This window comes from Epinephelus fuscoguttatus, linkage group LG13 (assembly GCF_011397635.1).
Source record: "Epinephelus fuscoguttatus linkage group LG13, E.fuscoguttatus.final_Chr_v1".
Taxonomy (NCBI): Eukaryota; Metazoa; Chordata; class Actinopteri; order Perciformes; family Serranidae; genus Epinephelus; species Epinephelus fuscoguttatus.
Window position 1 is genome coordinate 17,360,574 of NC_064764.1, and position 17,674 is coordinate 17,378,247.

Sequence of the window (17,674 nt, forward strand, 5' to 3'; positions counted from 1 at the left end):
TGCCCTTTTTACTGGGGACACTACATCACCACAGAGGAAGGGAATCCGATACCCGCCTACAGGGACAGTCTCCTCCTTCTCTTTCTCAAGCTGATGACTTGGTCTGCCTTTTACAACTGAAGGTGCCATCACCCAGAACAAGACTGGTGACACTGTGTGTGGGCCTTCTGCTAATTTGACAGCACGTCCTGTCACACTTAATTAGGATGGGAGCGACGTAAAATTCTAAAGGTGATAATAGTATGGTATATGGCATATAGATAGTATACATGTTTACCCCTGTGCAGTTAAGGGCGCTTGAGTGAACCACTTTATAATAATTAAAGACCCTCGTGGTGGTTAATTAGGAGCGCCATGGGACTGATGATGATCTTTGCCTTAAGAGGCTTTAGCATGCTGCTGGTTGTGGTAACATGTGAAACTAGACAACCTAAGGCTTCCATTGGTACCAACCACATCATGCTAGCTTGTCGAAAAGCAAGGCAAAATTACACTACATTTTAGGGAGGGAAAAACTAGCTTGACCATTCTCAAAGGGGTCAGCTAACCTCTCACCTCAAGATACCTGAATAAGAATGGGATCAAAGGGTATCCGTCTTGCCTTCACAGACAAGCCCACTTTATGCTAATCCTCACTCAGCTTTTGGCAAGAACCATGCAGTTTTTTGCATTGAGTATAAATGTGTTTTTTTAAATTTATTTTAATATTTCCATAGTCTCCCTAAACAGTTTTTGAATTGCATAAATTGGGTATGATTGAAAAACTGCAACTCTTGTGGATTCAACGAGCCCACCTGTATTCATGTGTCGGAGATTTTTGACATTTTTCAAATCATTTTCATCCATCAACCCATCTATTTTCATCCACTTATCCGGGGCCAGGTCACAGGGGCAGCAGGTTGAGCAAGGAACTCCAGACGTTCCTCTCCCCAGCAATGCTTTCTAGTTACTCCTGAGGCATCCCGAGGCCTTCCCAGGCCAAATGAGATATATATAATCCCTGCAGCACATTCTGGGTCTACCCGGGGCCTCTTACCAGTTAAATGTGCCTGGAAAACGGGAAGCATCCAGGAGCCATCCTGTTCAGATGCCAGAACCACCTCAACTGGACCCTTTTGACGCAAAGGAGCAGCAACTCTACTCCAAGCTCCCTCCGGATGTCTGAGCTCCTTACCCTATTTCTAAGGCTGAGCCCAGCCACCCTACAAAGGAAACTCATTTCGGCCGCTTGTATCTGCAATCTCATTCTTTTGGTCACTACTCAGAGCTCATGACCATAGGTGAGAGATGAGACATACATGGACTGGTGAATTGAGAGCTTCACCTTCCGGCTCAGCTCCCCCTTCACCATGATGGTCCAATGTAATGTCAGCATTACTGTGGACACTACACCAAGCCACCAGTCCTTCTCAAGATCTATTTTACACTCACTTGCAGTGTTGGGCTCATTACTCCAATTCATTACCGTATACTCGTTACTTTTCTGTTACACCCCATAAAATTGGTAATGGCCTATCTCCCCCTCTGGAAAAAAATAATATTATTAATGCAATGTGTTACTGCCCAGCACTGCCCACTTGTGAACAAGAGCTTTAAGCCTTATTTACACTGCCAGATTTTCCGTGAATGTTGGGCCGTTTTGCCGGCAAGCTGTGAGCGTTTAGACACACAGAGCCGGATTGGCGAGTTGATCCGAGGTGCCCAATTTTCCGCCTCTTAGGGTAGTCATATTGGCGGAACCCTTTTAGTCTAAACAAACCGAGGCGGCCTTCTGCAACGGGAGGGGCTGTTGAAGACTTGTGGGAGGAGCTGTTGATGACGGCACATGTGTGATCCACTGGCGGTGGATTAACAGGAAACAGCTGATAGCAGGAATTAGCAAGCAGCTAGTAGCAAGAGGGAAACGCAAACCTGACAGACACTGTAAAGATGAGCAACTGAGGAGACAAGGAATTGCACGCCCTCCTTGCCCTCACAAACGAAGAGGCCATTAACCGTCAAGTGACTGGAACGGTGAGGAACGGGCCGACTTAGGAGAGAATTGCCTGAGGACTGACTAGCCACGGCTTCCTTCCCACGTCGCTGTTTACATCACACGCTCAGCTACACGTTTTGTTACTTGCTCACGCCCCCCATTGCCCCGAAAAAGGCGCATTCTGTATTAACAAAGGTAGGCAGGCGGCATTTTGCCGCACTCCCTGATTTTGTTTTTGTATTGCCAACGCTGAAAAAAGACTGATTGGGCTTTCCTGCAAATTTGCACAATTCCTATCTAAAAAGGGCTTAAGACTTGAACATAGCTTGGGGCAGTAGCTCAGTCCCAACCCAGGGGCAATCCATTGATTTTCAGCACAGAACCATGTCCTCAGACTTTAAGCCCAACTGCTTCACACTTGGCCAAAAATCACCCCAGTGCATGCTGGAGATCATGGTGTGATGACGCCAACAGAACCATAATATCTGCAAAGAACAGAGATGCAATTTTGAGGTCTGCAAACAGACATTTTTCTCCTCCTGGCTGAGCCTTGAGATCAGGTCCAGTATCCATTCTCAAGTAGTCGAAATGGTTTCATTTTGCATCAAATCTGTGTAACAAATGGTATCAACCCAAGAGTTGCTGCAACAACTTATGAGACATAATTGAACATGGGAATGGCCGTCATATGATTCCGTCATTATGTCCTAAGCCCCAATACACTCTAAACTTAAACTAAAAGACAAACATGGGTCTATGGTGGGTCTCTATTGGCATAAAGAGGATTTAATGGAATAACAAAATGTTACATTTAAAAACATTTAAGAATAATATTACACAGCTATTTAAAACTTGTTGTAAGGTATCAATCATCTAGAACTAGGCTTACTTCTGGGCCAGGAAAATGGCCATACAATTTTCAACTTGGATATGATACCTCTACTACTGCTGGTATTATGTCACTACCAATGCTATTAGTACTAATACATGTGTAAAATCCAGCCAAAAGGTGCTTTTACAGAATAGAATCAGGTTCAAACAGCTATAAAGGTGGAGCACATCAGTCTTGTTCTTAAATTTCCTTTGTGTCAAAGACTTGATTTTCATGATTAACTACTACTGACATCGGTTTATATCAGGCATGACATAAAATGCTTTTCTCATCTGCTGCTACGTCCTGAACCATCAAGATCTCTCAATTCATATGAATCAAAACCAAGCACGGAGAATCAGTGTTCAACCCTTTTTTTGCATCTGTGCTAGATAACAGAGATAACGTATTGTTAGATTTAATGTGGGACTGTATTAAATTTCATTCCCCTGTTCATTCTGTTTATGTTTAATATAAAGCACTTTGAATTGCCTTGATATTGAAAGATGGCATACAAATAAATTTGCCTTGTCTCGCCCTAGAATGATATATAAAGTGCCAATATCTTCAAACTGGCACGTCATTCTAATTCTGTACTGAGCAAACACCATCACAGATCCTTGAAACAACCATCTATTATTCCTGTCACCTCAGGGTCGAGACAGGGCTCGGAAACCTGGCACGGAGGAAGGCGAGGGAGCCTGCCTGCTGTCTATTCACGTCCTCTCTTAAGCTTGGTCACCATCTGAAACTCACTCTTGAAACCGCAGACAATGTGGGGTCCCTCCACCGCGGACAGACACTGGAGCTCATTAGTCCACACCCCGGCCAATCAGTGGAGGAATTCAGAGTCCAGCTAATCACAGCCCTCCCCGTAATAAAGAGCCATACAGTACATTGCACAGGCTTCTCATGTTCTTGCAATCATCACCTAGCAATTTTCCACTGTATGTGGTTCATTATTAACAGTAAGGAGCCAGGGCTGTTTTTTTTTTTTTGAAGACATAACTGTTTGAAAATAGAAATGAAAGTAATTCATTAAAAATCCCATTTGATTGACTTTTAAAATATGCTTGTGTGCAGAGTTTATTAGGGATCCTGGGAATAAACCTTTATTGTCACTGACTTACATTCATTCACTTATTGAGAAACCTTCATATGACAGGCATCATGTCATAGTGTTAAAGGTCTACAATATGTGGGATAAACTCATTTTGCAGATATAAGAGCACAGGATGAGTGCAAGTGTGTTTACTCTTCACTATAAATCTGCTGTTTTTCCATTTATTTTCACAAAATAAATAAACTAGTCAGATTTTTAGAGTTTATTTTTGCATTTGAATTGACCTTTCGCTAAGCCCCACCCCTTTGTGATGGTCTGACAAGCTGTCGCAGTAAGCATGGAGCCCACACTGTAACTAATTGCATTACCTAAAGAAATATTATCATCTTTTTGGAAGAATGAAACAGTGATTCCAGAGAGAAGCAGACAGAGGGGTCTACAGTCTGTGTTTGAGGGATATATCCAGGATGTCAAACTGACTCAGCAGCAACAACAGGTTAAAAAGACAAGTAGTTAGAAGATAGTTAGAAGCTAAAGCCGAACTATAGGCTACAGTTCACAGTGTAAAAGTGAACCACCACATCACTGCTGATCAACACACAAGACAATGAATATAAAGGGAAACGTTGCTGCTATTGAACCAGCTGTGTGTCATCGCAGTGTGTGCAGATGAACGGTGTGTGGCTTCGCCCCGTGCTGCTGCCAGCCAGGGGAAATCAAACAATATTCATCAGCACACTGTGATGACACACAGCTGGTTGAATATCAGCAAAGTTTCCCTGCTTCCCTTCACTGGTTCCTGTACAGCAGGGTCGGTCTTTTTGTTACTGTTATAATCATTAACAAGCAAAAGCAGCATGTGTATACATTCAGTAGGCTATATCTTCAGTAGCTAGCTAGCTAACCCTACACTTTTCAGGGTTTGATTTTGATTTTGGAACAGGAAAGAAATGTATATCTTTCTCCAACCTCTCCAGGTAACGAGTATCATTAATACATGACGTGCCCCAGGCACAACATTTAGCTCTAATCCACAAAACCAGCCTGAAAATGAAGGAAATCTGAAACGATTGCATTAGAGTCAATGGAGCACTGCTGTGTTGTTGGACCCTGGTCTGAGCCGGCCGATGCTACGTTATGATTGGCCAGTCTACGTCCAGGGGTGGGACTTAGCGAAGGGCCAATGTGTACTTGGATTATGAAACAATGGAGACCCTTAGCATACAGAAACTGTGTTTATACTCTTTGCTAGTTATGTGTTATCATGTAGCAAATACGCTGAAACATAACGTTGTCTTTATCTTTCAACATCACTGTGGTTAAAGTGTGGTTAGGTTTAGGTACTTGGTTTTGGGTGGGAAAAGATTATGTTTTGGCTTAAAATACACAGTTTTGGTGGCACAATTATGGCTGGAAATTCAGCATAAAACAATCACTTTTAATGGCGCTATCCAGGCTGGAAATGCAATGAGCTCTCTAAAACAACCGATCTTTGAGGCACTATCTCTGGTGGAAACAAAAAAAACCACACACACACAAAAAAACCCCACAGCTGTCACGTGATCTGCCATCTGACCCACCTCTTGATGACAAAGTCAGCTCATATACTGCATCACATCAGAAATGGTGATATGATATGTGTGACACATACAAATGTAACGTATTTGTGATTTGTGGAAACGCACAATGCCAACATTTTATTCTGGCATCTGAGCTGATTATCTTACTGCAGGAAATAACTCCTTCCGTTTAATGATGACAAGGTAACAAAATACTCAACAGCAAGTCCCATGTTTAACAAGCTCACAGATCCAAGATTTGTTCTTTTAAGGACAACTTTAAATGGGGTCATGATTGCCTGTAATTACTGGTGAGGAATCAGGAAGATATGTTAGCGTGTGCTGAGGGTACAAACTCGAGCCACTGGATTAGTATTTCTTACATTTGTTTCCCTTTAAAGGCATACAGTGGCATCAGATGTTGCTTATCTAGTGTGTGTGGTCACAGATGATCCAAGCTTCCCACTGCTGTAGCACAATCATCTCTTCTACCTAACCGTCCTGCTGACTTTTTTCCTCAGTAAAAAACTGCATACTGCTACAAATGCTGCTGTCTGATGGACACTGTGCTCCACCACAGGCTCATGAGCTCCTTAGTAGCAGTAAAGCACTCAGTGCAGAGTAAATACCTTGCGGTGTAACTACAGCCTTTAATGCATCACTTCCTACGTAACATAAATATACAAATGTGGACTTCAATGTAGGTGTCATGTCAACTGTAAAGCCGTTATAGCTTCTGCTACACGCTGGCAGCTAAATGATACTAGAGGCCTCTCAGTTGTTACTATAACTCATATATATGGAGCTGCACTGTCACCTACGCATCAAGCGTGCCACTACAACAGTGGCTCAAAATACCTCTGAACCTTGTTAGCAAACGTTACCACTGGATGTCACCAGTGCTCCACTGATCTACTGAGCAGGCGCAGCACAGACTAAATTTAGACAAAGGGAACATGGTCAGTAGAGGGGGGGTTGGGGTTGTTAGGTTTACTCAAATGCAATACACAAAACCAAAGTAAATCAAAATAAGAATTAATAAGATTTAAACATATGAACAGAATATTAACTCAAATCTAAGTGACTTCAGTGGCATCCTGTACCTCCTCACATTTTTAATACTGAAGATTTGCAAATAGCATCGTAGCTTTTACAAAGTTATACAGAGAGCACAGTCTATTTTTCCAAGTCCAATTTCTGGAGTGTGGAGGTATTTCCTGATCCATACAAGTCCCATTACTCACACCCACTTTGTTCAGACTGCTGAACCCAGCAGAGTGGCAGTCAGGCAGCCTTCTCCACAGAGGACCGGTCTTGCAGTGATCAGCAAATACACACACTGCTCTAATCCCACCACCATGCAGCCTGTCCATGGTCAGTTTGCCTTTTCTTTCCCAGGCAACATGGCCTCAAATAAAAAAAGCTGTAAAGAGTTTGTCGCACCGACAGCACGACACATAGGTTTGCTATAAGCAGGCGCATTTATTCTCATTGGGCATGCACTTTCTTTTAGTTTCTTTTCAGGGACTTGAAATGAAGGGTGTTTATGTAATCAATATTTCCTCATGTGTAGACATTTTGAGTCAATGTGGCACTTTTTGCTTTATAGCATCAGTGTAGAAACAGAATGAAAGACAGCAGTTAAAAATGAAGGAGAACAGTAGCACTCACAGAAATGCTTCAAAGGGGGGGCAGATGGGGCCACTGAAAACTAGGGTAGCACACCATAACCAAAAGCAGTAACTGAATTTCAGGAATTCTATTATGCTGTTGATGTATAGGCTAGTTGAAAGTTATGTCAATATGGGAGTTACATAATCATATGCTGATATACTTTGATTTCTTATTTTAAGGTTAATATTATCTGACGTTCATAGACCAGTACCCTACTGGTACAGCTAACATTTTGAATTCCACAACAATCCTGTTCCAGTGTGTTAGATATCTATGCAAGTTACGCCATTCATCGTTCTTCAGAGATGTAGGGTTGCCCTTTTCCTTAAAAAGACATTGACACATTCATTCATTCATTCATTCATTCATGTTCTGTAACCGCATATCCTGTTAGGGGTCGTGGGGATGCTTGAGCCAATCCCTGCTGACACTGGGGCGAGAGATGAGGTACAGGTTGGCAGACTATCACAGGGCTGACACATAGAGACAGACAACCATTCACACTCACATTCACACCTACTGCCAGTTTAGTAAGGAACAAAATAATTACTGTGAACAAGCCTTCTTAAATTAAGGGGACAGTCATGGGTACCCATAGAATCCATTTTCATTCGATTAAGCACACCACAGCCTCTAAAAGAGTAACACTAGAGTGCTCCAGTCCAGAGACGACGTTTCTCTGTATAGGCTGACACCGAAGTAAGTGTGGCCCTGGTTCCACCCACCCCATTGAAATTTGGATGTTTTGTTCAGCAGGATGATCTTAACAAATGAACATGACTGAAAATGAAAAGCTAACATTCGGTTATAAACAAACTACACCAGGGTCGTATGACTTAACGTTGCCACCACAACGAAGCCGTGTTCAGCGTGATGACGTTCCTTAGTTTCATTTAGCCAGTCGTTAGCAACCACCTTTTTTAAGACATATAACCGCCTCAAAATTCATGAATAGGGTATTTACCCAGCCAATGTATGTAAAGCCTTATATGGAATTGTCCATAGTTTCCGTACTGGCCCCATGCCTGTTGCCCACATGGCTGTGTGTAATCAAATAAGCCCCACATACGCTATGCTAGGGTTACCTGCTTATGAAGTGGGTATATGCCCAAAATGGGCATCTTATCGGCCCCACCCATATGGGCAATTGGCATAGGGCCAATGTGGAACCTGTGGACACTGCCATATATGGGCCGATTTTTCCATCCATTTACGACCTATATGTGCCCCACATACAAATGTTGGCTGGGTGCTGACATATTTTATATTTTAGAACAAAACATGAAAGTCTCTTAAGCTTGTGTTCACCGCAGACCTCATTCCAGGCATCTAACCGAAAAAACATTGGAAAAAAGTCATTGACTTTGAGACAAGGGGACCAGGAGTGGTAACATACTGACTCATTTATGGGTGTTAGCACTCATTCCTGGGACATTCTATTGAATCAGGGGTCAAAGGGGTCATGCCCCCTGCCCCCCTTTCGGGAGCACCACTGAAAGAGAAAATGAACATTCTGTCCCACATGGCTAAGCTGTTTGAACTTTCAAGTTAGCCTTTATAATGGTGCTCAAACTAATTACAGAAAAATGTGACTAAATCTATGGTTTACTGATATAAACGAACTAATACTAAACAATTTGTTAGTAAACCATAAAGAATTACACTTTTTTAGCCTGTAGAACATTTCATTTTTCTTACCCACTATCGTGTGCAGGGATTTAAACAGATGTGAATCCATATGAGAATCTCAGGTTCTTCCCTCTCGTTTGACAAAAAAAATAGGCGTTTCCTGAGGACCAATCGAAACGCTATGTGTTTAACGCGTTGAGAAAAACAACATCACAACAGCCAATCACGAGCAAGTTCTGATGCTTTGGTTGAACTGTCTGTAATGACACGAGGAGCAGCTCCAAATTCATCCATTCATCTGTCTTCAAAGGAAAATTTAGACGTAGTTTTACACTTTATTACAAAGTGTAAATATTGAATTCATTTTTTAATTTCAGGAAACGTCTCGTTGCTACTTGACAAAAAGTTTAACTTATGCTAATATGACAAAAATCCTCTTAGCGCACAGCGTTGTTAAATCTCTGAGACAAGGATGTGTGTTTGGCGGAAGAGTAGGAAACACGTCGGCCCTGCTGAGACTCCAAACTACTAAACTTTTTAGTGTCAAGGTAGGAAACGAAGTGTGGGTGAAAACTGTTGTTGTCAGCTGGTAAATACACGAAAAAACTTTGTAAAGAGTTCACCAGAAGTGCTGCCAACGGAGCGCTAACGCTGCAGTATGCCTCTGGACTTCATGCCGAATCCCATAGAGGAATCTCTAAAGTCTGCAATGCCCTACCTAAAAACAAATGTATAAACATATAAACAGTTGTTACAGCCTTTTATCAAAATCAGCAAGGCATACTCCTGTATTCGGCATAGATCCAGCACAACAAAAAGTTATTCTTTTAACATAACTCAAGCTGTTTTACTAGTTGTTATTTAAACGCTCCTGCAGTAGAAATGCAGTATGCTGTTCGACAGAGCAGCGTAAAGAAGTTGAAAAAGTCGGAACTGCATTGAAATAAGCTCTGTCCGATGAACTATCATTACGCCGAACTGACAGTAGACTGCATGTGATTTAATAAAACATATTAAGTTATTTGTCTGAGGTATGTGCTTGCGATATTAAGAACGACTGCAGAAAATGCTGATTTTTGAATGCAGTTTGGAGCGGTGGCAGTCGAAAGAAACTAAACGCGTTAAAAAGTAAAATAAAAATGAATTTCGTACTGTTGAGTTGTTTTAGACTGCTGTCTCAGATAATTTGTCGCATGCAGCAGCTGGATCTCTGTGCATCATGTGTGTTAACCCGCAGGGAGAATTGCATCATGTATGAGGTGTGCATTGATTACAACATCTGACAGACAGACAGGCAGACAGGCAGACAGGCAGACATTGAACAGATTTGTCTGTCTCAGCATTCACAGCACAATTCCCATTGTCCTGCAGTTTCAGCATCGAGTCCCACATCCATACTGGTTGCCATTACTCCTAAACTTAAAAAAGTCTGCAACACATCTGTTTCAAACTTTTGTCTTTGGTCTTTCCAAACTCGCTTCATATAAAGGGAATGCATTATTCTTGGGTGAGATTTATCTTGTCATCTGCCTGCTCTCTTTTAACTCCCAGGCCCAGACGGCCCACCTGGTCTTGGAGGATGGCACCAGGATGAAAGGATTTTCCTTTGGGCACGATGCCTCTGTAGCAGGAGAGCTCGTCTTCAATACCGGCCTGGTGGGGTAAGAAGTAGACATGCTGACATAAGTTGAACTAAGACAAAATTGTGCACTTGGACAAGTCCAATTTCAGGATACCAAATACTGAACAATCAACCCTGTTTTGAGCTTGACAGCCTTGAATTAAAGTGTATTTATTTAGTTTGAAAGTGATCGCAAAGTGCTGAAGATTTGCTTTGTCATCACCTCACATTTCCGGTTTTAGGTATCCCGAGGCCCTGACTGACCCCAGCTACAGAGGTCAGATCCTGACTCTGACCTACCCTATTGTGGGAAACTACGGGGTGCCCAATAACCATGAGCTGGACGAGGTGGGCCTGAGAAAACATGTGGAGTCAGATCGCATCCAGGTAGGAAGCCAAGTGGTGTTTTGGATGTGTCAGGCCAAAATGGATGGATATATGCCACAGATGTGGACTCATACTGTAATGTTTGCACACACAATTGTTCCTGTCATCGGCGGAACATTTTTTATCACCTACCTACAGAGAGAAATAGGTTGCCACCCGTCTTATTTAATACCAGATTGTCCCGTATGTAAAATGTCTCTGTCTCTTCTGAATCAATACGAGACACGGTTAGTATTTTGGCGCACAACCCACTCTTACTGCATATACTACATATGCGTGCCTAGAGTGACATTAGAAATAATTCAACCAACAGAGTTTCAAGAGTGGAGAAGTATTAAATCAGAATTTGCGGAAGAGAAAACACCTAGAATAACAGGTCTGTTACACAATGTCAGTATATGCTATCCCTGTCTTTCCCTGTCTGACTGGATTGTCAGTGTACATTAGAAAATTACAGGTTATAAAATGAACGTTGAATGATGGGTTTGGTCATCTAGGCTGAGAATGTGTTACTGTTTAATCATGCTTCTTTTATATCATATAAAACAAATGCCGAAAGTTATTTATTTTACTACTACTTTATATAACTGGAATTGCTGTGTGCTGCTCAATTCAGCATCACGTGATACTGCGATTTAATAAATCAGCAATCATAAAAAATGTACAAACTGTATTGTTACGGCCAACAAGTGGAGCTTGGAAACATGACATGGAGCTAAAATTTGCACCGCATTATGTTAAATGTTTGCTGAATGTGTTAGTGTCTGTGCATGAGTCATAGGAAATCATAAATTATCTTTTAGAAGATGTAGTTGTTTACTGTTTACTTATATATAACATAGCAAGGCAAGTCCAGTTGCTTGGTTATAAAGGTAGTGTTAAACAGCCAGTGCTCTGAGATGGCTATCAGAGATTGCAGAGGTCTTGGAAAGAGGATTATCGTACCGTTAGCATACTGTTACGATTGGAGAGCACCAATTCCAGTTCAGCTCTGGAAGTCTCACCTATAATTCACACAAGGTTTCATGGGGGCTAGGAATATGGTGGATATCTCGAAGCGCTGCTAAGTGCAGATATATAGTGTTACCAGCATGGCTGTAGATGATTGGTCTTGTTATGATCCACTCATATTTAAACTTATTTTGCTGGCAAAAATGCAAAACCTTGACAGGATTAATTTTTCAGTTGTATTTATTTGCTACTTTCCTTAAGGGATGGATATATGCCACAGATGTGGACTCATACTGTAATGTTTGCACACACATTTACAGTGCAAACTGTAGTTCACAGCCATGCGGATGCAGGGATTATAAAATGGATCTAAGTCTTCTACAAAAGTAAATTGAATACCTTTGGAATTTGGACGACAGTATGTGAGCAGATCAGCATTTTTAACTATTTCCTGACTTTTGTAATAATTGTCACATGAATCTGTAAGGAAAATAATTGTTGCAGTCCTACACATAATATCAGCAGTGCAATAATACCATTTATATTCAGTGAAAGACAACATAAACAGCAGAGGTAATAGACATATATTTGAGTGGTATTGACATTTGGTGGTGTAAGAGCGGATTTCTCTGTGTTAATTCTCGCATGTTCAGGATGTTCTGGCATGCCCATACACATTTTAGGATCTTATGGCAGCTCTTGACATCATACATGTTAGGGACAAGAGCAACAGTAGCATAACCCAAAGCTTAGTTATGTAGTGTACCTATGCAGTTAAAGGTTCAGCAGGCAACTTTTGTAAAAGTAACTTTTTGTCATATTTGCCCATGCTGCGTGGCCCTGGCCCCTCCTGAAGCCGCAAGCTGAAGATAATGAGCTTTTCTGAGTGAGGCCATGCGTGGGGGAGGGGCCCAGCGCAGCGTGTGCATGAGCAGTGTTTAGCCCCATCCCCACTGCACAAAAAACCAACCAACACCCACTAAGATCTGGCTTTTGTATGTAATGGGAAAGGTCACAATCAGCATTCACACCTGGGTCAAATGACGCTGCAGTAGTCACGGGTATTTATCGGCTCTGAAATGCAACCTCCAGGTGAACACGCTTATTTTAGCCCCTTTAGTGGCAAGATGCAGTGATGGACCACAACAAAATATCATCTGTCTCCCTTCAAGCCTGGCTCAAACATTGTTAGTGGCTGTGTTTTTGCGCCCTCAGATTCATTGTTTTCAATGTAGACGCGCGGCAGACACTCAAATGCCAGAGTGACGCTGCTGCGGCACGCACACATTCCCAAGTGCCTGTTTTTCAGGGCCGGATGGCTGCACTCTGGAATAAACTGAGCTGGAAAGCAGCAGCATGCATCACATGTCATGTGATAGGGAACAATCAATCAAAACCAACAGATACCTTTACCTTCCTGCGCAAATATCAGTCTCTGGTAAATATAGAAAATTGGTTATTTAGGTGCTGGTCTGCCAGAGCTTTTCATCTGACCCGAGGACGATATGCCCACACATTAATAAACAGCACCTGGAAAAAGATCAGCTTTGCACTCAAGGTTTCAGGTATATATGTGCCAAGCAACCACAGACACAACTTGCGGCTGTGCTCTTGAAAGTTGGCTCAAAAAAGGCACAAAAGTAGCACCCAGCGCCTGATCTCAGTTAAAGATGCAGCATGTGTACGGCCCCTAAGTGTGACTGCACCGAGTTTGAAAGAGATGTAGAAAAGAAGTAACTACCATAACATTTTCATTGGCCTCCATGCTACTTTCTGCTGTTTACTAACCTGTTTCCCAGCTTTTCCGTGACGTTGAACGTGACACAACAGTTAAAAAAACAGAAAGGAATACTCATCTGCTGCAGAGCATTGTACCCAGCTCATATCTACGTCAGGGAATGGAGTTTAGTGTATTTCTAGGTTTTCCCGTGTTTACAGAATCTGCGTATGTAAGCTAATTTGGGTGGGAAAGGGGTTTTGGTACTGCGTTAGAAACTCCTCAGCTCTAAATAGCTCTAAGTGGATTTTTGCATATGCCATTAGGAGCACTGGGAGGAGCCAGAGGAACTATTATTTCACAGATTATCTTTATTCTGTACTTCTATTATTATTGTTAAAATTATTATTTTCTTTTAAATGAAAGTTACCTGATGGACTGACGTACTTGGTGTCTTTTTAGTTTTACCTTTTTTTCTTTTGCAAAGGTTGGTGTTGTGCTTTGATATTTGCAGGTATCCGGTCTTCTAGTTCAAGACTACAGTCACGAGTACAGCCACTGGAACTCTGTCAAGTCTCTGGGACAATGGCTCCAAGAGGAGAAGGTTTGGATTCAAGTCACCAAGTATCCAGTGTAATCTCAAAGAGTAGGACTCCGCTGCTGGGAAATTGACAAAGTTTACTTTCCTCCTTTCAAAGGTTCCTGCACTGTTTGGAGTAGACACCAGAATGTTGACCAAAATAATCAGAGATAAGGTAATGTCAATACACAGATACTGAACTACTACATCTTTAACAAAAGGACTGATTGATTATCACAGTTGTGTTGCTTGTGATTGCTTCTCAGGGCACAGCTTTGGGGAAGATTGAATTTGATGGGCAGCCTGTTGAGATATCTGACCCTAACCAAAAAAACCTTGTAGCTGAGGTCTCAACCAAGGTAACGCCTGCTTACTTATATACTTAGCATCCTAAACAGATATTCTTTTCATTACACCAGATAAGCCGAGCAAAATAGACCATCTTAGATCATAGTTTTTTCTCTCTACAGATGGTGTTGATTAGTGCTAACCTCTCTTTTCTGTGTTTCTCCACCCATTAGGAAATCCAAGTTTTCGGAAAAGGAAACCCAGTAAAAGTGGTGGCTGTTGATTGTGGTATCAAACATAACATCATTCGCCTGCTGGTTAAGGTGAGGGGAAAAAACCATCCTTGTTGTTGGCTGTGCATCCTCATTAGTTCACACTCTGAGATGCTTTTACGATGGAGCCCCAAATGACCTCCTCTGCACAAATATAGAAAAGAGGTCAACGCATGTCACATGTTTTCTGCAACCTGACCTGGAAAATAAGAGATGCTAATGTAAGGTCTAACAAGCTGTAAGAGATAGTGGGCCTCGCTCTCTTGTTTATGCTCCATTTAATAGTTTGTTGATATTTATAGTGTTGATATTAGCTTGTGTTTGGTCATGATAGCAAGTCGGGAAAAGGAGTCGGCAGCTTTCTAATGCAGTAGTCTGCGTTGTTTGTTTATACATTTTCCCCTTTTCATTTTTCTGCCTTTCATTGGTCTGTTGATGAATGTCTGGCCATGTGAACATTCTCATTTATCAAATAATTTGTAAAATTAATAGTAGCTAAATAGCATTAGTGACTGCAACGCTGCTCTTTTATGGCTGAAAATAGAGTTTGTAGGACAAAGTAAGATTTGGTTTTTCTTATTTCTGAAATCACATCATGAACAAAGACACCAATATTATCATTTAGGACTGGGGATATCAGATTTTCACGACATGATTATCATGGCCAAAAGAGTTTAGGATAATGTTATAACAGAAAAAGTTATGTCCTTTTTTTGGGCAAATTATACTCAAAATACAAGTGAAGGGAGGCGAAGAGAGAATCTGTAACCATAACTGCACAAAGGTACAAAAAGAAAAATTGCCCTTAATGGATAGTGACAAGGCAGCCTGATGGTGTTGGTGGAGGGAGAAAGCGAGAACAGAAAGGAACAGAAATTACAATATTATCACATGTGTATTATTAACATGATATCAGTATTTTATTTTTTAAATATCATGATTACTGTCAATATTACTATATCATGACACCCCTATTATTAGGGATGCATGATTTATATCAGGCTGATACATTATCAATGAGACTTTTCTTTTTATTATGTGTTATTCAAATAAACAGCTGAAATAGCGCCAATAATACAAATCATTGACTTAACAAGGGCAGCGTCTCCACACCCTGATACAGTAGCTGGCGTTACACCCATAAAGTTTACCAACTGCCAATAAACAAAGAGAAGAAGAAGACCAGAGAGTCAAACATGTAGTCGTTGGTGTGAGAGTCTTTCACAGTCTCAGAGGAAGACAACACAGTTGCATTGAGGGTCTGATCTTTGACCGCCATACTCCCCACAAGATCAGCAAACTTCCTGCCATGGTTGAGCAGGTTATACACAACGCTGAAGGACCATCACCGAAGCATTAGCATGAGCTAAAACAGCAGCAGCGGCTCACATTTTTGTTCATTTTGCACTTTTTTTTTAATTTTACTGCTAGCTATGAATTTAAGACCCATTAAAGGTAATTTACTTTCACATCCTGCATGATACTCATCTGTAGTGTAGGGTTATATGGGCGCAGGGGCGCTGAGGGGAGGTCATTTGTCAGTACTCCACATAACTTCCCTCTTTTTCCCAGCTTAATATTGGCATGAACGGAAGAGTCAGAACTGTATTTTGTTTTTGTTGCGTGAACAGTAGTGATGTCAGTCAAATTTGGTCAGGTCCGGGCTATGGAATACTAAATCATTCATATTTTCTCACTACATTTTAGCCTTTCTTATCCTCAGATATGCTTAAACTACAGGTTATAAAGTTCTTTATAAAAAACAAAAATGTGAAAATATTGGTTTTCATATCTGTATCAGCCATGAGAAGCAGGTAATTATGGGTTATCAGTATTGGCTAAGGAAAAACATACTGTGCCTCCCTACCTGTTATCATTGTTAGAGAAATTTAACATTTGTTTTATTCAGTGAATGTATGGAGATCTTGGTCACTCCTGGAACAATCAGAGTATTCATGAAGACGTGGGTAGAGATTGGCATACTGTGTGCGTGTGTGGGTGCATGCTGAATGAATGGCGTGATCCGACGGACAAGGTCGTCAAAACGACCGGCCGACATCCTGACATAAGAGAAGTGCCTCTCGTCGTCCATCCCCCGCATCTGTTGAACCAACCAAGACACTGTGCTCGCCCTGCTCAACTCTGGTCATATTGAGTGGTCTAACATGCCACCTATGTTCACTCCTTTTTTCCACCTCTTCTGCAATCGCCAGAAGTAACAAATCTTCCTCCTACTCCGCTTCAAACATGTTTTCCTCCTCCTCCTCCTCCTCCTCCTCTTCCATCAACTCAAAAACTGCCATCTCCGCCCTTGTTGTTCTTGTGGAGTATGTACAGGGCTTTACGCAGTACCCTAAGATTACAGAGTGTCTCTGTATGTTCTCTGTGTGCAGAGGGGTGCAGAGGTGCACCTCGTACCGTGGGATCAGGACTTGATGAGTCTAGACTACGACGGCCTCTTCATCTCCAATGGACCAGGAGATCCGTCTCTGGCTCAGACACTGATCCACAATGTCCGCAAGGTAGAACATGGTGTTATTTATATATTTTAATGTCTGTGGTCCGTTTGAGAATTAACCACAATGAGTCGGAGGTATTAACAGTGCTGCATGCTGTAGTTCTTTTTGCTAAAAAAAAACAAGCCAGAATATTACAACCATAAGCAATGTTTTTACACTCAGGAGTAATCTAACCTATTCCTCTTATTATTATATTACTGTATTTATTATTTTCATTTACAGCAAGTAGAGTTTAGAGAGTCATATTATTTTAGGACCCTGTTTGTTGTTGAAGTTACAATATTGCGAAAGAAGATTTCACTTTTTCCACACCACAGATTATATTTATGTTGTTTGAAAGCCTATTTCTGCTTGTACGATGAAAAAAGAGATCATGTTGAGTCATTATAATGAAAAACTTCTTTAAAGTATCTTAAAATAATGAGAAACAATATGAAGCCAGTATTTCAAGAAAGTTTCTTATTAAAATGACTTAATAGGATCTTTTTTTTTGTTATCACACTGGTGGAAATGGGCTTCTATAATATAATTATCTACAGTGTACCTTTAGTAAATGTTTTTTTGTGTG

General features: G+C 41.3%; 1 protein-coding gene across 1 annotated transcript in view; it reads left to right on the forward strand.

The window, feature by feature from the left end:
• The first annotated feature begins 8,874 nt into the window (after positions 1-8,874).
• Positions 8,875-17,674, forward strand: part of cps1 (carbamoyl-phosphate synthase 1, mitochondrial) — a 91,646-nt gene continuing 82,846 nt past the window's right edge. Inside the window, exons 1-8 of the mRNA XM_049593804.1 lie at positions 8,875-9,319; positions 10,323-10,432; positions 10,635-10,779; positions 13,962-14,051; positions 14,146-14,202; positions 14,294-14,386; positions 14,549-14,638; positions 16,981-17,109. Of these exons, the coding sequence (XP_049449761.1) occupies positions 9,194-9,319; positions 10,323-10,432; positions 10,635-10,779; positions 13,962-14,051; positions 14,146-14,202; positions 14,294-14,386; positions 14,549-14,638; positions 16,981-17,109 (840 nt within the window). The 5' untranslated portion in view covers positions 8,875-9,193. The remainder of the gene's footprint in view (positions 9,320-10,322; positions 10,433-10,634; positions 10,780-13,961; positions 14,052-14,145; positions 14,203-14,293; positions 14,387-14,548; positions 14,639-16,980; positions 17,110-17,674) is intronic.